Below are 24,586 nucleotides of genomic sequence, written 5' to 3' on the forward strand. Positions count from 1 at the left end.
AATGCCTTCTCGCCTGACCAGGCGGTGGCGCAGTGGATAGAGCGTCAGACTGGGATGCAGAAGACCCAGGTTCAAGACCCCGAGGTTGCCAGTTTGAGCGCGGGCTCATCTGGCTTGAGCAAAAAAAAAAAAAAAAAAAAAAGCTCACCAGCTTGGACCCAAGGTCGCTGGCTCGAGCAAGGGGACCTCAGTCTGCTAAAGGCCCGCAGTCAAGGCACATATGAGAAAGCAATCAATGAACAACTAAGGTGTTGCAATGCACAACGAAAAACTAATGATTGATGCTTCTCGTCTCTCCGTTCCTGTCTGTCCCTGTCTATCCCTCACTCTGACTCTCTGTCTCTGTAAAAAAATAAAATAAAAGTAATGCCTTCTCTCCGACCCTTGCATCTTTCATGCATACCTGCAGATCAAATGATTTTTACCACTCTGCAGCCGTTTCTTTAAAGCCAGCTTCTAGCAAGCTCTTCAGTTTCTGTAGTTCACAGACAGTCAGTGAGCACATACCAGGTGCCAGACACTTTATGTTAGAGGCAGAGAGGACACGCTGGTCTGGACAGGGCTCAGCACTTGGTGAATGTATACTCTGCGGAAGACAGATGTGTATATGACTGACCACAATGCAAGGCAGGATGGAACAAATGCAAACTTTAGTTGAAATTAGCATGCTGTCAGATGAAGATAGTAGAGTAACTAGACACTCACAAAAAGCTTTCGTGTAGGTGGTAGTTTTGAACTAAGAATGAGAAGCATTTCAGGAAGCAGAGAGTAGTGAGTAGAGAGCTCTAGCCTGGGGGAGCAGCTTGCCTAATGTCTAGAGATATGGCCATAGATAATTGTGAGTGAACTGTAGGGTCCACATAATAGTATTTTAGGACCTGGATTGTGGAGGCCCTTGAATGTCATGCTAAGAAATTGGAACTTCATTTGATGGCAATTGAGACATGATTTAGAACTGGAGAAGGGAAGTAAAAAAAGAAAACAATCATGCTTACATTTTTGGAAGCTGATACTGGTGGTGTTTTATGTATGGGTCAGAGGGGACCAGGGTTAGAGACTTGTAGCAGTCAAGGCAGAAGTTAAGACAGGTCTGAACGACAGTGAGAGTCGTGGTTGTGCAGCAGTGTGCAGCCTCGCCACAGGAACCACTGAGGAGGCAGACGATGGAACTTCCCCAGCCCCTGACTTCCCATGTCCAAGTCTGGGATTCTCAGAGGCAGTCTGAAAGGTTGATGCCAGAAATGATAGATTTAGGAGTTTCTATGCAAAGTACTGATAGTGTAGAAATGAATATAAAAAGTATTGGACAAGAAGAGTTAACTTCAAGGGTATATTTAGAGAGAAGGTATATCACACAAAGGTACTACCAGATCTGTAAGATTTCCTTTGTGGCGTGTGTATGTGTGTGTGTGTGTGTGTGTGTGTGTGTGTGTTTTAGTTTGTAGTGAAATCCTGCAGTTAGTACCATTTAAAGCTTCTAGGTGACCTTTAAGGTCAGCCTTATGGCATCCGAACTCCCACATTGTCAAAGGCCTGTGTAGAAAGAGCGAGGTCTATATAAGGTCAAAAGGTTGGCTAAACAAAGTAAGCATAACACTGTATGGCAGACTTTTGGGAAAAGAGTAAGGGTTTCAGCCAGAATTGTGAAATATTCTGCATACCTCTGTTAACCATATGTGATATAATGAGTATAAAACTAAACTGAAAAGGATAGCAAGTACTTTTTATCTTGTATATTAGTAGCATTAAAGAGTTAAGTTTTGCCTGACCAGGCAGTGGTACAGTGGATAGAGCTTCGGATTCGGATGTGGAGGACCCAGGCTCAAGACCCCGAGGTCGCTAGTTTGAGCGCGGGCTCATCTGGTTTGAGCAAAGCTCACCAGCTTGAGCCCAAGGTCGCTGACTCAAGCAAGGGATCACTCAGTCTGCTATAGCCCCCCGGTCAAGGCACATATGAGAAATCAATCAATGAACAACTAAGGTACCACAACGAAGAATTGATGTTTCTCATCTCTTTCCGTTCCTGTCTGTATGTCCCTATCTATCCATCTCTCTGACTCTCTCTGTCTCTGCAAAAAAAAAGTTAAGTTTTGCTTTTTATTTAGTACATAGAAGTATATAGAAGAAATCAGAAATTGTCCCTGCCCATAAGCCCATGTGGACATAATTTCCACTGTTGGTCAGATGGGAATAGAATAATATAGCACATGATAAGGAAATTATGATGATACAAAAATACAAAATAAAATAACAAAAGTATCTATCCAGCCTCTCTTCTGCATCAGCCTTTCCCTCTTCCAAGAAGAAAAGGGTGTGAAGGAGTGTGTGTGTGCGTGCACATGTGGACACGCACAGTACCAGCACATATCCTATTTCTTTATTTAACAGCTTGTTTAAGGTATAGTTTACATGCAATAAGAATCCACTCATTTAAAGCATGTAAGTCAGTGGTTTTTTAGTATAGACAAGTACCACTACCAGCATAATCTAATTTTTGAATATGTTCATCCCAAAAAGGAGCCTGGTATCCCCGTTAGCAGGCATTCCCCACTTTCCTCTCCCTCACCTAAAACTCCCGCTCCCGCACCCTAGGCCACCACTAAACTAAGTTTTCACTATATACAGATTTGTCTTCTGGACATTTTGTGTAAATGGGATCATAGACTATGTGGGATGTTTTCTGCTTCTCTCTCTCTCTCTCTCTCTCTCTGTGGTGACTTCTTTAATTAAGCATAATGTTTTTGAGGTCCATTCATATATTAACCATTTTTATTACCAAATAATACTTCATTGTGGATATACCACATTTTGTTTATCCACTCTTCAGTTTGTAGACATTTTGGTGGTTTCCACTCTGTGGTTATTATGAATGATGATGCTGTTGAACACTTCCTGTGGAAGTATTGGTGTGGACACCTGTTTTTATTTCTCCTGGATGTATACCTACACTTCCTGTGGAAGTATTGGTGTGGACACCTGTTTTTATTTCTCCTAGATATATACCGAGCAGTGGAATTACTTGGTCATATGGTAACCACATTCACCATTTTGAGGAGCTGTCAAACTGTTCTGCAAAGTGGTTGCACCATTTTACACCCCACCAGCAATATATGAGGACTCAGATTTCTCCACATTTTTGCCAACACTTTTTTATATAGGTCATTTCTATATAGAACTTCTAATGGATATGAAATAGTATCTCATTGTGATTTTGATTTGCATTTCCCTGGTGACTAATTATGTTGATCTTTTCATGTGCTTATGGGCTATTTGTACATGTTCTTTGGAGAAATGTCTCTTCAGATTCTTTGCCTATTTTTATTGAGTTATTTGTCATTTTATTATTGAGTTGTACGAGTTCTTTGTATGTTCTGAATACAAGACTCTTACCTGAGATATGATTTGCAATTATTTTGTCTCTATAGATCATCTTTTTACTTTCCTAACAGTATCCTTTGAATCACAAAATGTTTTTAATTTCTATGAAATCTAACTAATCAGTCTTCTCTTTTATCATTTGTACTCTTGCTATCATATCTAGAAAATCATTGCTAATTCAAGATTACAAAAATTTACTCTTATGTTTTCTTCTAATAGTTTGACAGTTTTAGCTCTTACATTTCGGGCTGTGATACATTTTGAGTTAATTTTTTATGTTGTGTGAGGTAGGGATCATTTTGTCCATTTCTGCTTACTATTTTTTAAATATTTTCATAAAAATAAGTATACTTTGTGGCCCTGGCCGGTTGGCTCAGCGGTAGAGCGTCGGCCTAGTGTGCGGAGGACCCGGGTTCGATTCCCAGCCAGGGCACACAGGAGAAGCACCCATTTGCTTCTCCACCCCTCCACCGCGCTTTCCTCTCTGTCTCTCTCTTCCCCTTCTGCAGCCAAGGCTCCATTGGAGCAAAGATGGCCCGGGCGCTGGGCATGGCTCTGTGGCCTCTGCCTCAGGCGCTAGAGTGGCTCTGGTCGCAATATGGCGACACCCAGGATGGGCAGAGCATCGCCCCCTGGTGGGCAGAGCGTTGCCCCATGGTGGGCGTGCCGGGTGGATCCCGGTCGGGCGCATGCGGGAGTCTGTCTCACTTTCTCTCCCTGTTTCCAGCTTCAGAAAAATGAAAAAAAATAAAATAAGTATACTTTGTGATGTTCTGAACATAACTTTTTTACCCCTTTCATTTAATGCCATCTCACTCAGGGTGTTTTAAATGTAGTGCCCACCAGGAAATAAGTGCTTTGTACTTCCACACAGAATATACTGGGAAGTAACGGCTTCCAACAATTCCTTTTAACCTGGATGGGATGATTACTTTAACGTCTTCTTCTTATTCTTTCTGAATCACTAAGTATGCAGACCTGTTCCTTCTCATTGCTTCAAAGTTCCAACAAGGGGGATCTTGGACCCCAGCTAACTGATTTGAATTTCAAAAAATGACTTCTTTGGCCTGACCAGGTGGTGGTGCAGTGGATAGAGTCAGACTGGGATGCGGAGGACCCAGGTTTGAGACCCCGAGGTCGCCAGCTTGAGCACGAGCTCATCTGGTTTGAGCAAAAGCTCACCAGCTTGGACCTAAGGTCGCTGGCTCGAGCAAGGGGTCACTCGGTCTGCTGTAGCCCCACGGTCAAGGCACATATGAGAAAGCAATCAATGAACAACTAAGGTGTCGCAACGAAAAACTGATGATTGATGCTTCTCATCTCTCTCCATTCCTGACTGTCCCTATCTATCCCTCTCTCTCTGTCTCTGTAAAAAAATTTAAAAAATTTAAAAAAAAGACTTCTTCAAAGAGACTTGTTTTTTTAAGCATTTCTGGCTGCAAACTAAGAAAATTTAGTGACTCGCACAAAAAAAAAGTGGCAAGTTGACGTCCCTCTACTGGGAGATCCCCCTACAAACCTGGTGGCCACCAGCTGTTCCACAACAATGGAAACCCTCTCAGGGAAGTTAGAACAGGAGTGCGGGCTCCCCAGACATAGGCAGTTGCCTCACTGTGATAGAGCATTCCCCAACATCCTCATTCTCATCTCCCACCCAGCCACACTTCCCGTTCATTCAGATAGGTGCTGGACGCCATCTAGGTCAAAGCCTTTATAAAGTACCTCTATGTCAGTATGTAAAAATATCCAGCATCTGAGGGGCTAAACTAAAGCCTGGTGGGGCAGGAGCTCCCCAAACATTTCCTCCTGGGTCCTTGTCTGCCTTGATTGGCAGCTCTAAATGCTGTAGCAGGTGTTTTATATTTTGACTGTCACCCCTGTACACATTTATACAGCACAGGGTTAATAAGCTGGTACAGTGGTACCCATAAAACTCTACCTTCCCAAGAGAAGAGCTGCAGGTCTGTGGAGGGAATTCAGAGGGTGGGCTTAGGAACTTGGATGGGAAAAATTGACATCTCTATTTTCACTAAGCCCTTAGTAAAGTTTAGTATTTATATCAAATATGGTTGAAGGCAACAAACTGCCATACTATCAGCAGCACCTGAAACATTTTCCCTAATAAAAGTCACAGGTGTTTTATATCACAGAGTTGATGAAGAAATCTTGAAATACCATTTTTACATTCATCACTACTTCTAAATTATAGTAGTGACTAGACCAGCCACTATGTTTTATTTAATACATTAATATAAAAGCACATATCATTCATTAAAAATTTGTTCAATATTTTGATCACTGTATTTCAGTATAATTGGTTTCCTTTATAACCCTGTGTAGTTTATTTTATACATTTAAAAACATTATCCTGAAAAGGAGGGCAAAGTCTTCACAGGAAGCAGAGTAGTCCGTGGCACAAAGAAAAAAGATGAAGAACACCTTGCGAGATGTTATATGAGCAGCAGGCAGTTCATGTGCAGATGGTTCAGGGGCTTTGGTTTTAAGGCTGAGCTGTATCCGAAGTTATTGATTAAAAAGAAAATAGTTTACACTACATACTTTTTATTTCTTTATCTTATTTTTATTAATTTTAATGCAGTGACATTGATAAATCAGGGTACATATGTTCCGAGAAAACATCTCCAGATTATTTTGACATTTGATTATGTTGCACACCCCTCACCCAAAGTCAAATTGTCTTCTGTCACCTTCTATCTGGTTTTCTTTGTGCCCCTCCCTTCTACACTACATACTTTTTAGAGAAATTAACACCTGATATCAATGTTATTTTTTATAATGACACATGAATTGTAGAATAAAAAAAAAATCAAGAAAGGCAAGAGTCCATCGACATGGACTCTTCTCAGGGACCTCAGTGGCTGAACTTGACACACTTTCCTAAGTATATCTTGGTCTCAAGGAAATAGAACCCTGATCTGTGTGTTCTTTGTGTTTGTTTTCTGATTTCTCTCTTCACTTAAATATTTCCAAGTTCAGGACTGATACTTAATTTTTATACTAGAAAGCATTGCAAAAAATCACAGTGTAAGGGTATGACCTTAGCCAGAGTGGATTTATATAATAAATGAATTTTTAATTTCAAGATGTTTTATCATTGAAATTACTCCCAAAATTGCATTTGAAGTGTGGCCGTGCAAGGCTTCCTTCCACCGGGCCTCGCGTGCAGGAGCCCAGTCTTTGTTGCCTTGGCGATTACAAAAGCAGGTAATGAAAGGGAAGCGGACAAGGAAAAGATGGGGGCGAAATTTCTCCATCCAGCGTTCTGGGTCCCATGGGGTCGTACAGACTTGTTCTTGCTGATGCAGCTATCCTAAGAAACTTTTTCAATTGCTTCTATTTTGATGATAATTTGCTTAAACTTATTTTTAACATTTCTAAAGATAAAAAATTTAATAATTTTTATAGCGAAGATTTTAGTTTCTTAAGTTGGTTTCCCAAGTTAAAATATGTAAGAACAGTTTTTGAGATCACCTCTTTTCTTTATATTACTGAAGGCTGGGAGCCACTCCTAGGAAAAGACAAATGGGTTTCCTGTTTTCTTTAAACCATTGAAGTAAGGCTTCTCCTTCCTCCTGCTGCTTGCATTCAAGGAAGGCAAGGGTGAAGAGCACAGTATTGCTGGAAAGAGCGAACTATCTAAAAGGAGTATTTTGAGGACCAGTATTAGTAACAAAGAAAATGTATAGGTCTAGATTACTTTTCATATTTATATATATTGAGGGGCATGTTAATCTGGTATCTCCCTGTATGCTAAGTTCAAAAGTATAAATACATTAGAAAAAGCAGAAAAATTTATTTCTCTTTTGGTGTGTATTCATTGTGTGAAGCTACAGTGGAGCATAACGCACAGGTGGTTTAAAATGCGTCTCTGCCATCTGAGATGTCGGCTTGCCAGGGGTTAGATGGGATGTCACGGAGGGAACTGGGCTTCTTCCGTATGGAAAATGAGGCTGGCCTGGGTTCAGACATTGTGTCTGTGTTACCAAACTAAAAATTTTTGCTTCTTTTTATTTTTTAATGTTTTTTAAGCCTTTTAAATTTTCTTTTTTTTTTTAGTTATCTGTAGATGCAAAAATTGAATTACTTGAATTTTTCTGTCAATTGCTATATATGATACTTCCCGTCAAAATAGAAGTTATTACTATATAAACCAGAGGTCATTTGAAACCTGGTACTGAAATAACATTCCAATTTACAACCTCATTACAAAGATTTTTTTTTTTATGAAGATCTATGTTCACTTGATCACATACTTGTGTTCACATTTTGGATTTTGTAATATTGTCAAATATCAAACTAGGTTTTCATCTTTCAAATCTGATGTTTTGTGAGCTTTTTTAAAAAATAACTAAGTATAAATATTTGACATTTAATTCATGGGATGGCTTTTTTTAAAAAAAGGACCTGTGCTTTAGATAAGGAAGGTATGACTCAATATATACCATTATACGTAAATATTTATATGTGTATATAGGAAATGAGTATCGTCTCAATAACAAGTAATGTAAAAAGAAAATGAACTCAGAAATGAAGAAGGAAATAAAATACAAGTGTAGGTTTGACAGCACTATCCAGATAAGACCAGTTATTTTATTTATATATATTTTTTCAGTGGGAGTTTTGTGAGCGTTTAGGATGATAATGTCTGCCTTTTTGATCCACTGTGTTCCTGTATCTCATGTGAATGAAGAGGGCAGTCTGTGGCAATAAGAACCAGAAGTGGTGAGACCTGTGTGGACCCTCCAGCAGTCAGTGAATATCAGATCACACATTTCCCCAGCTTTAATTACAGGCAAAAGAAAAGACAAAATTAGCATTTTAATATAGAAATATCTTAGGCTTTAGGAGAATTATGATAAATCTAATGTTGCCTAGTGAACCAAAGAGGGGATATTACAACAAACTGTCTCCTTAGGAATATTTGTTTAAATAAAGGCAACAATACTTCATCCTTATCTTTTTTGGATAATTACCATTATTTCAGGCTGTTCTTTGTTCCAGGTTTAAAATACCTTTATTTAAAAAAAAGAAAAAAGAAAAAAAGAAGTAATTGGCAATGTTTGTTTTCTATAAAACTGTAAGGAGGGGAAAATTCTGTTAGCTTGGCACTGACGAGATAATTATCTTAGGAGAGCTTTGCTCCGCAGCCCCGGTCCGCTGGTGCCATGGCGTGCCTGCACTTGGACGCATTTAGGTTATCTCGTTTCCGTTACAGCGTGTTACACTAACTCCTCTTCCGTGGCGGAGGCTTGCCCACCTGTCTCCCCTAAAACACCTGCAACATATGTTTGCATAACCCTGTAATGCTTTGCCTTTGGGGTCCTGAGAAATTCCCCCAGAGCTTTTTGCTTATAAACAGCTGAGCAATTCGTTTTTCTAATGACGGTTGCTTTTCCCCCAGCATTGAGGCAATAACATATTCACTAAAATAAGAGTCTCATTTTTCATCAAAGAGAAACATTCGACATGTTTTTACAGTGCTGTTTCTCCTTCTGAGCCTTATTTCTTTCTCCCCTTTCCTAATCTGGCATGATGAAAATTAAGGGTTGGTAGCAAAATATTAGGGGAAAGTAAACTATGTAATCCTTCATTTTTCAAATATTTTTTCTTCATGCCAAACATACATAATATTGTAAATTTAAATCAACCTTTCCTATTAAACAAGTGCTACAGGAACTGTTTCAGTTTAATTTAATATGAAAACCATGACCAATAAACGATAAAAAATGATAAAAAGTTTGGACATATTGCAGGAAATCACTTTAATTATTATAATCACATAAGCTGGCAAACAAATATGCATTAATGAGATAGTATGGCTTTAAAATTTCTTAAAATTAATAAATGTATATACTCCTCAGAGTAACACAGCCTTTCTTCCCACATGTGAGATCCACTGTGCATGATATATTTTCCTAAATGTGTGTTTTTGCTTATTAAAAATGTATTGTTTAGCAGAATCTACCCTAAATTTAAGTACGAATAGCAGAAAAATGAAACATCACCTTCTCTTCCTATTTGTTATCATGGCCTTTAAGTTATTAAACTGTCAGGTCTGACCTCAAAGGTCTGTTCGTCAGCGCTCAGTGCTATCAGATGGTAACCATAGCTTCCCTCTCATTGCATTTTTGAAAAGTGCCCAGCACTGTGCGGTACAGTTAACATTCATTGGCTCGTTTAACCTTGGCGCAGTTTTGCACGTGAGGAAAGTAGAGCTAGGAGTGTCACTGACTGCACAGTGGCTCATCAGCTAGTAGTGGGTGGAGCAGGGACACTCCATTCTTCTCTTCGCCTCCCCTCCCACCACCAGGCCTCCTGCACCTTTAAAGCAGATGGGAGAGTTAGGTTTTACCCTTGTCTCTTTATTTTTAACATATAACTTTAACTCTTTAACTCCTCCTGGTACATCCATAAATTAGAACAGGCATCACTAGAATTGCTTCCCTTCAGCTCTTTCAGTTCTACCTGTGTTTATAAATAGCCAGCCCTTGGAAAGGGGCTGTGCTGTTCCAAACAGGATGAGTATGTTAGATTATATTCTTTCTGGAGTTTACATATAACAGTTCAGAAGGAGGTAATCATCTATAAGTGAGGATTATGAGTTAGGGGGTCAGTCTGGAAAGTACTATTTATAATGACCTTTGTTCAATGAGTTTGATTTACCCATGCTCAGAACAAAGAAACTTGTCACATACTATCTGATAGTTAATTAATTGTACTTTTTGTAGCATCATGTAGTTAATTGTATCTAGTGTGGGTTAGCATTTACATATTTGTATACTACCACAGCAGACTGAGTTTGAACTTAAAATACCAGGGGGTAAGGGTGGCCAGGTGAAGGCCGATCTACAGACTTCCAGTACAGAGTAGAGCAGAGAACAGTTGTCCACCATCAAAAGTCACAATCAGGAAGGGACAGCATGTTTGTTTTACCTGAAATTACAATAAGGAGCAAGCTTACTGTCATAACATAGACCTAGAAGTGAAGAATGTTAACTGTAACAGCAAGGTTAAATAGATGTCAGTTAGTTTTATCCCTTACATTATCATTTAAGTACTATTTGTAAATTGATTTTGTGATCATGCCAAATTAACATGATTTAGAAATTTAGAAGTACAGCATGGGTTTGGTTTGGTTTTATTTTGTTTTTCCATATAGTTCCCTCTAGGACACTGATTTCCACCACTATCTCTTCTGCTTCTGTAAATCATTTTGTCTATAAAGCTTTAAAATGCTCTCCCAAAATCCAGCCTATCTATGCCATGGGAGGAAATTTCAGCATTCTCCTTATATTACCATAAAATAAAATGCTAAATACAAAGCTTTAAGAAGAGCCCCACCGGCTTGTTAACAGAGAATTGAACAGTACTTGGGAAGTGAACTAGCTGCAATCTGTGGACTTGTCTCAAGTCCAGCTGGGGTGGTCTAGAAAAAGGCAGGGTAACCTAAGGTAGGCTGGGTTTGTGATTTCAGTATCTTCATGTATATGTACATAGACTTCTTAGATCATAGAACATAATTGGTATTCCTCTGTACACAGACCAATGTGAGTTAAGATATGATTAACATTTTGCTATCAAAGATAAATTCAATGAAACAAAATAGTATTTTTAATGTACATTGGTTTGGAAAAGCTTATAATAATTGAAATCATGACTGTGAAAATGGGTTCATATTAAGTACCGATTGTTCCAATCCAGACAAAGGCATAATGTTAAAGTTGTAGACATCACATGTCTGCACAATCAAAATTTCCTCCGTTATGCAGTCTGGCCTATCTTACATACAGAGTTTAACGTATGTAAAATGGTAGTGGCTCCTGTATTTTAGAGGAAGTTCCAGATATTTAAAATCTGAACTGTTATATTTCTATAAAATAAGAAAAACAAGTTTATCTTTACATTTAAAATGTTTCAGTTACATGAAGTTAGAATTCTACTCATTTAATCTCATTCCCCTAAAGAAACCATTGTTATTTTGTTACATACTTGTGTGAGAAGATACTGTTCCAGATTATCTTGACTTTTTAAGAACTAATTGAGAAGAGATCAAACTAATTTAATTAAAAGAGAATTATAGGTATATTGAAGAATGTCAGTACTGAATCTTAGGATATAAAAGTATTTGTGCCCTTTTTACTCATGTCTATATACGTTGAGTTTTATAAGCACACATTGCTTCATATATATGTCAGACATTTAGTCTGGTGCTGTCCATTACAAGCCACAAGCCGTGTGTAATGATTGAGCACCTGAAGTGTAACTAGTCCAAATTGAAATATGCTATAAGTATAAAATGTACACTGGGTTTCAAGGACTTTGTACAAAAGAAAGAATGTGAAATAGCTCAATATTTTTATGTTGATTACATGTTAAAATGAGAATATTTTAGATATACTAAATGTAATAAAAATATACTATTACATTTTATTTCACTGGTTTCTTTTTTCTTTCTTTAATGTGGTTGCTAGGAAATTTAAATGACATATGAAGCTTGCATTTGTGACCTGCACTGTATTTCTTTTGGACAATGCTAACCTAGTCTGCACACTTAATAGTTTAGTAGCAGCCTCATCATCTCAGACAGAAAACCCTACTGATTAACTTTTAACTAGAACAGGGGTCCCCAAACTACGGCCCGCCCGCGGACCGCATGTGGCCCCCTGAGGCCGTTTATCCGGCCCCCGCTGCACTTCTGGAAGGGGCACCTCTTTCATTGGTGGTCAGTGAGAGGAGCATAGTTCCCATTGAAATACTGGTCAGTTTGTTGATTTAAACTTACTTGTTCTTTATTTTAAATATTGTATTTGTTCCCATTTTGTTTTTTTACTTTAAAATAAGATATGTGCAATGTGTGTAGGGATTTGTTCATAGTTTTTTTTTATAGTCCGGCCCTCCAACCGTCTGAGGGACAGTGAACTGGCCCCCTGTGTAAAAAGTTTGGGGACCCCTGAACTAGAACCTCTGATTTTATTTTCTTACATTTCAAATGCTGTTTCTCAACATCCTCTTGATTTTTTTTTTTTTGTAGTCCAAGTATAGTGGTACTTTAAACTGCCTCTTCCTTTAACACTAGTAAGTCTCCCAGGAATTTAAATAGGACTCAGTGAAAGCAATACTTGAACCTCATTCATATGTTCAAGTTAGATCATTATTCCTAATAATGGCTTTAAGTGCTTAGATAGATCAGCACTTCAGGCTGAATTGCTTGTCATTTCTTTATAAAGATGTTTTAAGAAATTGCTCCATGCAGTCCCTTCTGGCATTGTTTTCTAGCGAAAAGTAACATGATCCTGTATTGGTTAGTCCGAAGTCAGAGAAGAAAAGTCTTTTATATTAGCAAAAACAAAATGTATTTCCAGGTACTGAGAATAAAGAGCATAATTAGTCATGAGTGATGGTCCTGTGGAATTTTTAAAGTAAATCATGAATGCATTGAGAATCTGCTGGTGGCTTTAACCTCTATTTTATTTTCCCGTGATGCTTGGGTCCAGGTTGCCATGAGCTCCCACAGGAAACCTATGCAGTTCCTCGAGAGAGAAAAGTTGCACTGTTAGACTTAATAGTATGGTAGTCATGGAAGCATCAGTTATCTTCATCAAGGCAATTCAGATTTGATTATTTTAGAACTGTGTGTTGAATACCAAACCAGTAGAGTAGTAGCTGGAGCTAAATCAAGGGATTGTCATTTTTGTTAGATGATTAGGGCTGACTTGGAAGAAATGTGAAAGGGTTGAGCTGTGTAAATATTCTCTTTTCAGCAGAAAAAGAGAAGGTCCATCGCAGCCATTAAGACGCAGCTTGTTAGCTTGATGCATCTCAAACTACTTAACCTTAGCAATTATATCCCCCGCCTACACGCAAGTGTGTCACTGTGCCTTAGGATTCTGTCTCCAAGGACTGATAGCAAAACATATTGGTGATTTTCTATTAACATAAAATGCAGATTTTCTGTATCTAGATAGATCTCTCAAAGGACAGGGCATGTTCTGGTTCAAAGTCCTAATTATTAACTTGAATTTTAGGCTCAGGTGAACATTGGAACACTTTATTTTTTTAAGATATTTTTATTAATTGATTTTAGAGAGAGGGAAGAGAGAGAGAGAAAGGGGAAGGGAAGAAGGGGAAGCATCAACTCATAGTAGTTGCTTCTTGTATGTGCCTTGACCAGGCAAACCTGGGGTTTTGAACTGGCAACCTCAGCATTCCAGGTCGATGCTTTATCCACTGCGCCACCACAGGTCAGGCAGAACAGATTTATATATAAGTTTTTAGAGAACCATTAAATAAAAAATATATGTAATTTAACATTTTAGAGGTGATGGTATTTACTTAAGTGATGCTTTTTAACATGTTAACATTTTTATAAACGATTAATTTTTTATAAAAATATTAAACTTTTTAATTTTTGGCCTATGAGGAACCTGATATATGTAAATAATAGACACATTAAATTAATAACAGCATATGTAGACACACCTGAGGATATTTCCGCAGTATTTATCAATAATATTAAATACCAGAAAGGACGGTGTGTTATTCCTTTTACAAGAATGTGCTTTTTTAGTCAATTTGCTTTTGTAGTGTGATGCTACCCTGCTGATATTTCCACTACTCGGGCACTTATTAAACTCGTATATAAGAATAGATGACATAGAAATTGCTAACTTAAGAAGAATTGCTGAATTCTTGAAACAGTTTATTCATTTTAGGAGAAGACTTGGTGTGCCATCTAGTGGGCATATTCAGCATTCTGGGTATCAAAAACCGATTTCTCACTGTTCTGCCAAAATGCAACTTTCTTGACACTTTGTATCTCTTGGTCAATTAGCATAGATTGTACTCCTATTGTAAATGTCATGTAATTTTCAGTTTTGTTGTAATTTTATCTTTTTTTTTTTTTTTTTGGAAAGTTATATTAAAAGTGACCAAAATCATCAAAAATAAATCTAATGATGGGAATAAATCTATGAGAACTATGAGACAAAAAAAAATACATTCAAACAATTTCAGTCTTTAGCCAGGACTAAGATAAGTTAAGGCAAAACTTCAACAATTAAAGCAAAAACCTAAGCACACTAATTATTAAACTTCATTATTTTATGTATATTTTTCTGAAAGGATATAAAAATAATCATTTTGTTCTTTTATATGTTAACATATCATTCAAATAGTTGTATACACTTTAATTTATTCTTTTTTTTTTTTCTATAGAGAAATCCAAGACCAGTGACTTATCAATTCCATTCAAATTTAGATTATTACAAAGCACGGGGCGCAGACCTCATGAATAAAAGCCGGTAAGTCCTCTTTCTCTGATGGAAATTGTAAATCACAAAGATATTCTCAAAGATCATCAGGAAATATTGCACATTTGCTGAAAATAATTTTCCAGTTTTTAGCATATCAGTAGTTAATGCATATAATGAATCTTTGTTAAATAAATTATCCAAGTGTTTTTAATCTGAATTTTTTTAAAGATGTAAAAAAATGATATACATTGATGTCAGTAGTGAGACGAAAAACTAAATAAATATAATAATACTTGTTACAATTTGAAGTTAGGCAACTTCATTTCTTTAACACTAAAAACCTAAATAAAGTGTGCCTACTTATATAATCTCTTTCTAGATCCTTGCTCTTGATTGAAAAGAGGCAGTTCTATAATATATTTTTAAATTATTTCAGTAACAAAATTAAAATTGATTTTCCCAACTGTCTTTAGAACTACACAATAAGCTTACAAATGCATCTTATGTGTGCATTTGTGATTACATACATAGAAATTTTAAGGGTCACTGTAGGAATTAAAAAACATTAAAATCCTACTTTTAAAAGAAATTAACATTGGCATAAAGGGTTGATGAACAGTTTTCTACTTTCATAATACTGTACTCAGATGTCTCAAGAGTTACCTTGTCAAACCACAACCATCTCAAATTAGAATATAATTTCAAAGTTTACTCTAGGAGACTAAAATGTTAGTAATGATGAATGTTGCCAAGTTGTCCACATTTTCTTTCTTAAACATTTTGCCTGTGCGCTAGCTTTTCTTAAGGAGTCCAATGAAAGCTCAGTGTGCATTTATGGAGTACGCAACCACAGTGTGTTCTGCTCTTACGTGGCGAGGTTCAAAGTAGACATATTCCTGGCACATGGGAACTCATAGTCTAACTAAGGGGTGAGAAGTTTACAATAAAGTGGCGGAGCCCTGGCCGGTTGGCTCAGTGGTAGAGCGTCGGCCTGGCGTGTAGAAGTCCCGGGTTCGATTCCCTGCCAGGGCACACAGGAGAAGCGCCCATCTGCTTCTCCACCCCTCCCCCTCTCCTTCCTCTCTGTCTCTCTCTTCCTCTCCCGCAGCCAAGGCTCCATTGGAGCAAAGATGGCCGGGCGCTGGGGATGGTTGCTTGGCCTCTGCCCCAGGCACTAGAGTGGCTCTGGTCTTGGCAGAGCAACGCCCCAGAGGGGCAGAGCATCGCCCCCTGGTGGGCAGAGCGTCGCCCCCTGGTGGGCATGCCGGGTGGATCCCGGTCGGGCGCATGCGGGAGTCTGTCTGACTGTCTCTCCCCGTTTCTAGCTTCAGAAAAATACTAAATAAATAAAGTGGCAGAATTTAAACTTGTTATTTTTAAATTACCCACCTTTGATTGAAATCTGCCTTGTATTTTGATGTACAGTGTAATTACGAGACCAGTTTTATAGCCCAGGAGGCTTCTCTGAAGTCCTTTTCTGAATGTTCATTTCATCTGATTCTTGTTTTGCAAATAAAAGGCGCTTCCCCATAGTCACTGTGTTTATTTTATTTAACAAATTTGTAGTGCATGCCAGACTCATTGTGCTAGGCATTGGAGAGCTATGCAGTGAACCAACCAGACAAAAATTCCTGCCCTCAGGAATCTTAGTCTAGTTACTTGTATTTCTTCCCTGATGTCAAGTATTTCAATTCATTATGTTTAAAATAAAAAAGTATTTTAGGTATTTCCTGTATACAAAATCTTTCTAACTGGAGTCCCTTCTTCTCTTTCCTATCTTCCCTGCCCCCCCCCCATATTAGTTTCACCCAATAGCCAAAGAACTCTTAATTGACGGTAGATTACATCACACCCCCCACTTAACCCCCACACCCCCAAGGCTTCCTATTACCATTGATAGTCCAGTCTTCTTCACCCAGGCCTTCTCTCTTTGACCTTGTCTCCTTCTGCCCTCCCCTTTCTGCACTCCCATGATGTGCTTTGCTTGGGACCTTTGCACTTTCCTCTTCCTGTGGAATCCCTCCCATCACCTTTCCTGGCCTCTTCATGGCTCAGGGCTCAGCCCAGTCTTGTCAGAGCACTCTTAACCACCTGTTGTCTTCTCCTCCCCGAGTCACTGTCTACCCCTTTTCTTCATAGCATTTATTACTATGTAATTGAAGTTATGTTCTTTCTCGGTGAACATAGCATCTGTCTCCCCAATATCCCGACTAAAATCTATGCCCCTGTTTTACCACTAAAATGATATCTAGGGTAATGATTGACATTGGGAAGGTATTTAACAAATATTTGTTGTATGTATACATGTATTCTTTTTTTATATTTTTCAACATGTACTTTTTTTTTCAAAAAAAGGAAATGGACTGTACCCTTTCTTGTCTCCCCTTCATGTTTTTCTTTCTTATATTTAACTTTTTGTCTCTGAACTTTTATTCTGAAAACAGGTTGGTTTTGTGTTATGTATCTCCTTGTAAGCTCACTGAGATTCTTATACCAAGTATATTATTTTGACCCTGGCTGGTTGGCTCAGTGGTAGAGTGTCTGCCTGGTGTGTGGATGTCCGGGATTTGTTTCCCAGTCAGGGCACACAGGAGAAGTGCCCATCTGCTTCTCCACCCCTCCCCTTCTCACTTCTCTCTCTCTCTCTCTCTCTCTCTTTCTTTCTCTCTTCCCCTCCTATAGCCATGGCTCGATTAGAGTTGGCCCCTGGGTGCTGAGGATGGCTCCATGGCCTCCACCTCAGACGCTAAGAAGAGCTCAGTTGCTGAACAACGGAGCAATGCCCCAGATGGGCAGAGCATCATCCCCTAGTGGGCTTGCCTGGTGGATCCTGTTTGGGGTGCATGTGGTAATCTGTCTCTCTGCCTCCCCTCCTCTCATTGAATAAAAATAAAAAAGTATATTATTTTGACTATTGTAGAGAAACTTTTTCATCACCTTAGTTGTAATTTCGAAGCTTAAAATTAAAATTGAACCAAATGAAACATACAATGTGAGGAAGAAAACACAGACCAGCAAGCAAGGGAAGAATCAATGACTGGCATTAAGAAACTTGATGAATCTTTTAAAAAGGTATCATCAAATTGTACACCTGAAATCTATATAATCTTATTAACCAATGCCACCCCAATAAACTCATTTAAAAATAGTAATCTAAAAAAGGTATCAACTTAAAGCCGTACCACGAAGTGCACTCAAACAGAGCAAACAAATAAAATGCAAGTGTCTGTGTGACCGCTCTAGTTACTAGAAGGCCTTTTTTTTTCTTTATTGGCACATTGGTTTACAAAAAAATCATACAGCTTCAAATGCACAAATTTAGCAAACCGCCCTTTGCCCACTGCATTGTGTGCCTCCCCCCAGTAACGTCTCTTTCTGTCCCATTCCCCCTCCTTGCCCAGCCCCCACCCACCTTTCCCTCTAGCCATCACCGGCCTGTTGACTGTGTCTGTGTGATATATATATATATATAGATAGATAGATAGATATAGATATAGATATCTCATCATATATATAGATAAGATGATCTATATATCTATATCTATGTCTATATATATCATTTATATATAGATATAGATGTTTTTGGCTATTTCCTTCACTTTCTTTCATCCTGTCCCCTCCCCCCCACCCTTTAACCTTAAAAATAGAAGAATCCACAAACGGAATGACTGGTGAACTTACTGTACCACTATTTTTAAGTAGGTATGTCAAAAAAATAAACTGAATCAAAGGCAAACAGAAAATCGGGGAAATATTTGTATTGGAAGTAATGGGGAAACTATAATATCGTTCATGTATAAAGGATTTGGTTCAGTGAGAAACACAGGATCCGGTCTCAGTAGCCATTCTACCCCATTATATGCTTTGTCAGATTCAGCCCAGAAAGGCTGGAACACCCTCCAGTCTTCTTTTTCCTCTATACGCACTCTGTAGAGGATCTCAACCCAGGTTCATGACTTTCAATACCATTTCTGACTGAAAGGTTCTTCATTTACATCTCAGTTTGACCTCTTCCCTTGAACTCTAGACTTATACAACCACTACTCTTTCAGTATTTCCTCTTAGATGTCCAGTATGCATCTCAAATTTGGTATTTTTTAAACAAAGCTCTTGATTCTACCTCCACAAACCTGTTATTCCTGCAGTTTCTCCATCACAGTAGTAACACAACCCAGTTGATCATCTTAGAACTACCCTTGACTCCTTCTCTTTTCCTCACATCACACCTCAAGTCCGTCAGCAGATCCTCTTCAAAGTGTGTCCTGAAACACATCACTGTCTTCCACCTCCTGCTGATACCGAGTCCCCACATCGTTGCTCACTGCCCTGCCATGGCCTCCCAGTCTCTCTGTATTTCTCCTCCTCCCTTCCACCCAATAGCCACATCAGTGTGAGTCAGATCACAGCACTGCACTACTCAAGTCCTCAGTGACTTCCCGGAACTTTCCGATAAAATCCAAGGCCTTTTCAGTGGCCCACAAGGGGGCCCTCAAGGTTCAGCCTCCTGCTGTGGCTCCATCCCCATTTGCTCCCACCACTTCCCTGGGGTTCCCTGACCAGCGCACTGGCCTGCTGCGGGTCCTCCAGCACTCAAACACGCGCTGCTGTGGCTCCATCCCCATTTGCTCCCACCACTTCCCTGGGGTTCCCTGACCAGCGCACTGGCCTGCTGCGGGTCCTCCAGCACTCAAACACACTCTGCTGTGGCTCCATCCCCATTTGCTCCCACCACTTCCCTGGGGTTCCCTGACCAGCGCACTGGCCTGCTGAGGGTCCTTCAGCACTCAAACACGCGCTGCTGTGGCTCCATCCCCATTTGCTCCCACCACTTCCCTGGGGTTCCCTGACCTGCGCACTGGCCTGCTGCGGGTCCTCCAGCACTCAAACACGCTTCTACTTCAGGAGCGCTGAGCCTGCTTCTCCTTCCGATTCTCCCGCAAGGGTCCACGTGACACACGTGCTCCTCAGCCTCTTTTCAGATACATCTCTTCATAAACACCTCTCTGACTGCGCCAGCTGAAAGAATGGACCCCTGTCCTCTGTCCCTTTGCTTTCTTACTGATTTTTGTATTTTTTAAAGCACAAAATGGTATTTTTAGCATATTTTTTAAAAGTATTGGGTTTTTTGTTTGTTTTTAGCATTTGTTTCTTGCACTGATATAAACTCTCTCTGTTTGTCTTATTAACTGTTATGTCCCTAACACCTAAAATAATGACTAGAATATAGTGGGTACTCAGTGAAAAAAGAATTACAGTCAGCAAATAAACATTTAAAAGGCTATTCAAACTCATAATTAGTCAAAGAAATGCAAATTAAAATGCCAATAAGGTACCATTTTCACCTTTCAAATTAGCAAATTAAAAACAGGAGCCAGAGATGATGAAGTCTTAGAGATCTACTGTGCAGAATATTAAACAACACCATGTTATACACTTAAAAATCCCCAAGGAGCATAGATCTTATTTTAAATATATTACAGAAAAATAAAATGAAATACATTTTAAAAATGGAATAAGGGTGGGAAGAAACTTCTGGACATAATGGATATGTTTATGGTATAGATTGTGCTGATGGTTTCACAGATGTCAGCTGTCCCTCAATAAAGTAGTTTTGAATGAGTAAATGAATGAATGAATGAATGAGGTAACACTGGTGAAGTGCATGGATACCCTTAGTCAACAATTGAAGGAGTGTAAATTGAGAAATACTTGATCATTTTAACCAAGAAATCTTCCAATTCTATACGTAGCCCTTATTCCTCAGAAGTTTATCAGATGCCCTTCAACCATAATGAGCCTTGCAGCTACTTTCCTAGCTGTTCAGAGTCTTATTAAAATGTTGGGACCTTGGGGCTGTCACTGAGTAGCAAGATGAGATGTGGGGATGGTACAGGGGGATCTAGTGGAGGACCTCCTTTTTTCTTTTTGTATTTTTCTGAAGTGAGAAGTGGAGAGGCATGTGCCCAACTGGGATCCACACGGCATGCCCACTAGGGGGTGATGCTCTGCCCCTCTGGGGCATTGCTTCATTGCAAACAGAGCCATTCTAGCACCTGAGGTGGAGGCCATGGAGCCGTCGTCAGCACCTGGGCCAACTTTGCTCTAATGGAGCCTTGACTGCAGGAGGGGAAGAGAGAGATAGAGAGAAAGGAGAGGGGGGACAGTGGAGAAACAGATGGGTGCCTCTCCTGTGTGCCCTGGCCGGGAATCGAACCTGGGACTTCCACACGTGGGGCCAATGTTCTACTGCAGAGCCAACGGGCCAGGGCCTTGTGGGAGACCTCCTTAAGTGGTCTGTAAACAGAGGATAGACAAGAGACAAGCAGACACCTGGGAAGCAGGGAACTAATACCTGCTCCTTCTATGGCATTGGACTTCTACTGGTGTTGCTTATGCAAATAAGGGGTGAGGATGCAGAGATGACATGTGATTTTAAGGATAAGAATATCTCTAGAAATCAAGAAGCCTGATTTCTCTGCTTTACCATAGATTGCTATAATTAAGTCTTTAAAAGCAAGTGCCTAGGTATTTTAGTGGTAGATTTTCCATTACTTGTGTGGGTAATATTCGCTGTGCTCTGATTTTACTTACTTGCAAATTTCTTTTTTAAAATGGGAATTGACATTTTCTTATTCATTCAACGTTAGAGCTCAGAACCACAATTTAATGCTCAAGTCTTGTTCCAATTTTGTCCTTAAATAACCAGAAATTGCTGCTATAAAAAAATTAAATGCATCTAATTTGTGACCAGTCTTCAGAAAGACCCATCTAATTTATTTGGGAATCTGTGACTACTAAAATGCCCGATTGAGTAATTACGAAATAGAATTTCATAGTTTTTAAATACCGCGATCTTATAGATAAAATGACATACCTTCTTTATTCCAGAACATTCCTGGATTTTCTGTTTTGAAAATGACACAACACCACTTCTCAAAATGTGTGATCTCTCTGCTCAGCAGAGGTGAGAGGTAATGGCCCTGAGCCATTAGCAGGGCCTCGAGAGCAGATCACTTTATCTAGCAGGGCCTTTCTGCAGGCTCCATGACAGTTGGTTTTGTGACTTGCTCAAGCAATTTCATATCACCAAAATTAGGTGTTTCGTTTGATTGAGTTAGGCCTTGATAGAGCTGGAAGAGCCCGAGCTTAGATCCTGATCTCTCCAGTCAGCAGATCAGCAATAACATCCTCTGTGCTGACATCCCCAGCTTTCCTCTGCTCCATGGCAGAGCTTAGTGTCAACAGCTTAATTGATATCAATGATGACAGATCCCAGGATTATCATTCTGGCAGGTAGGCCTCTGCATGGGATCTAAGAGGAAGCCAGGCATCAGGGAAAGAAGATTCTAACAAGGAGGGTTCCCTGGGCTCTGAAGATGTATCTCACATTCCTCCGCTGAGCTCTCTGTGACTAAGGACTGATGGCATCCAGTCTATTCTTAACACAGGAAGTCCTGGTGGCTAGTAATTCTCCGTCTGTCTGTGGGATCAGGATCGTGGGATCAGGATCTGCCTCAGCGTAGGAGTGCTCCTCTCAGGGCCTGGCCTCCCGAGAGTGCCACGGAAAGTGCAGGATCCCACGAGGAGTGGCTCCCACAGTTGTAATCTTTTTTTTTCTTTGAGATTTTTTTCTTTATTTTTAGAGGGAGGAGAGAGAGAGAAAGTGGAGAGGAGAAGCAGGAAGCATCAACTCATAGTAGTTGTTTCCTGTATGTGTCTTGACCAGACAAGCCCAGGGTTTCGAACCGGCTACCTCAGCATTCCAGGTTGACGCTTTATCCACTGCGCCACCACAGTTGTAATCTTATGCTAGAATATGAGCTTTGTGAGAGCAGGACCACATGCCTTCATTGCTGTTTTCTCAGTACCTGGCACACAGAACAAAGTCACGTGTCATGGACTGACACAATGCATTTTTGCTTCAAATGTAGAATAACTTATCATTAATGTCAGCATCTAGTCTTAGAGTCTTCATACTCCTAGGATCTAACACAGTACCTGGCACTGTTTATAATATTCAGTAAATACTTAGTTTAATGACTGAATAAATAAATATAGTTTTTTGGGGGGGAGTTGTTTTGTTTTTTGTTTGTTTTTACAGAGAGAGAGTCAGAGAGAGGGATAGACAGGGACAGACAGACAGGAACGGAGAGATGAGAAACATCAATCATTAGTTTTTCATTGCACGTTGCAACACCTTAATTGTTCATTGATTGCTTTCTCATATGTGCCTTGACTGCAGGCCTTCAGCAGACCAAATAACCCCTTGCTCGAGCCAGCAACCTTGGCCTCAAGCTGGTGAGCTTTTGCTCAAACCAGATGAGCCCTCGCTCAAGCTGGCAACCTCGGGGTCTCGAACCTGGGTCTTCCGCATCCCAGGCTGATGCTCTATCCACTGCGCCACCACCCAGTCAGGCAATAAATACAGTTTTTAATAGCTAAAAGGCATGATAAAATTTTCCTGGAAAATTTCCCTTTTATATGGCCTGACCATTTTAAATGATCAACAAGATGTTTTAAATTAAGCTTTATTATATTTACTTACATATGACTGCCTATTTTCAGAGGTATTTTATTGCTAAAATATGGTAAAGAAAGACTATCCTAATAATATTCTCAAAGCCATGTAGCCAAGAAATCCATGGATATCAGTATTAGTAGTTAATTAGCTAATAAGAATTGCAAAAAACACTGATTTTTGTATAAATATAATTTTCTAATATTTTTGTGGTCAAATAACTAAGAGTACTATGAACACATTACACATTTATGTCTGAAGTGCTCTTTCTATTGTATTTAAGAGAGTTGTTAATTCCCAACCAATTTAAGTAAAGTGGTAACACTCTATCTCCTATCTAATGCAGAGTAAAGAGATTTTTTTTTTTAATTTTTCCATTGATTTGAGACAGAAAGAGAGGGGGGGGGGGAGACAGAGGTGACAGAGAGAAGCATCAACTCATTGTTCTGCTTAGTTGTTCCAGTTAGTTGTATACTCATTAGTTGCTTCTCCTATGTGTCCTAAACAGGGATCGATCTACGACCTCAGCATGCCAGGACAATGTTCTATCCACTGAACCACCCAGTCAGGGCCTCTTTCTCCTTTTTAAAAAAATTATGTATAATTTGTACATACTACACAAATCTTTTTGTGTTTGTATGTGACAGAGAGAGGCAGAGGGACAGATAGGGACAGACAGACAGGAAGGGAGAGAGATGAGAAACATCAATTCTTCATTGCAGCTCCTTAGTCTCCTTAGTTGTTCATTGATTGCTTTCTCATATGTGCCTTGACCGGGGGACTGCAGAGTGAGTGACCCCTTGCTCAAGCCAGCAACCTTGGGCTCAAGCCAGTGACCTTTGGGCTCAAGCCAGTGACCATGGGGTCATATCTAAGATCCCACACTCAAACCAACAACCCCACGCTCAAACTGGTGAGCCCGCACTCAAGCCAGATGAGCCCATGCTCAAGCCAGCAACCTCGGGGTCTCAAACCTGGGTCCTCTGCGTTCTAGTCCGACACTCTATCCACTGTGCCACCGCCTGGTCAGGGTAGTACACAAATCTTAAGTGTTTAGTTTGAGGAGTTCTGACAGTTATATATACCCATGTAACCACCATTCAAAACAATATATCTGGAGTGAATTTTTCTTTCACTCAAAAATTCCCTCGTGTCTTTTCACAATCAGTTCCAGCCCTTCATCCTGAGGCAACCACTTTCTGATTTCTATTACCAATATTTGTTTTGCCTTTTCTTGAGTTTCCCATAAATGAAACCGTACAATACACACTCTTTCATGTCATCTAGTTTTTCTTTTTTTTGCTCAGCATGTTTTTATAATTCATTCATGTTGTTGACTATCCATGTTATTGTATTTATTAATTCATTCATGTTGTTGACTTTGTATTTATTAATTCATTCACATTATTGTATTTAT

At 39.4% G+C, this 24,586-nt stretch overlaps 1 protein-coding gene across 3 annotated transcripts in view; it reads left to right on the forward strand.

Moving 5' to 3' along the window:
• TBC1D5 (TBC1 domain family member 5) overlaps nt 1-24,586 on the forward strand; it is a 545,405-nt gene that overhangs the window by 433,675 nt on the left and 87,144 nt on the right. For all 3 annotated transcript variants that reach the window (XM_066245714.1, XM_066245713.1, XM_066245715.1), the window contains one exon: nt 14,614-14,699. In XM_066245714.1, coding sequence (XP_066101811.1) covers nt 14,614-14,699 — 86 coding nt within the window. The remainder of the gene's footprint in view (nt 1-14,613; nt 14,700-24,586) is intronic.

This window comes from Saccopteryx bilineata, chromosome 10 (genome assembly GCF_036850765.1).
Source record: "Saccopteryx bilineata isolate mSacBil1 chromosome 10, mSacBil1_pri_phased_curated, whole genome shotgun sequence".
NCBI lineage: Eukaryota > Metazoa > Chordata > Mammalia > Chiroptera > Emballonuridae > Saccopteryx > Saccopteryx bilineata.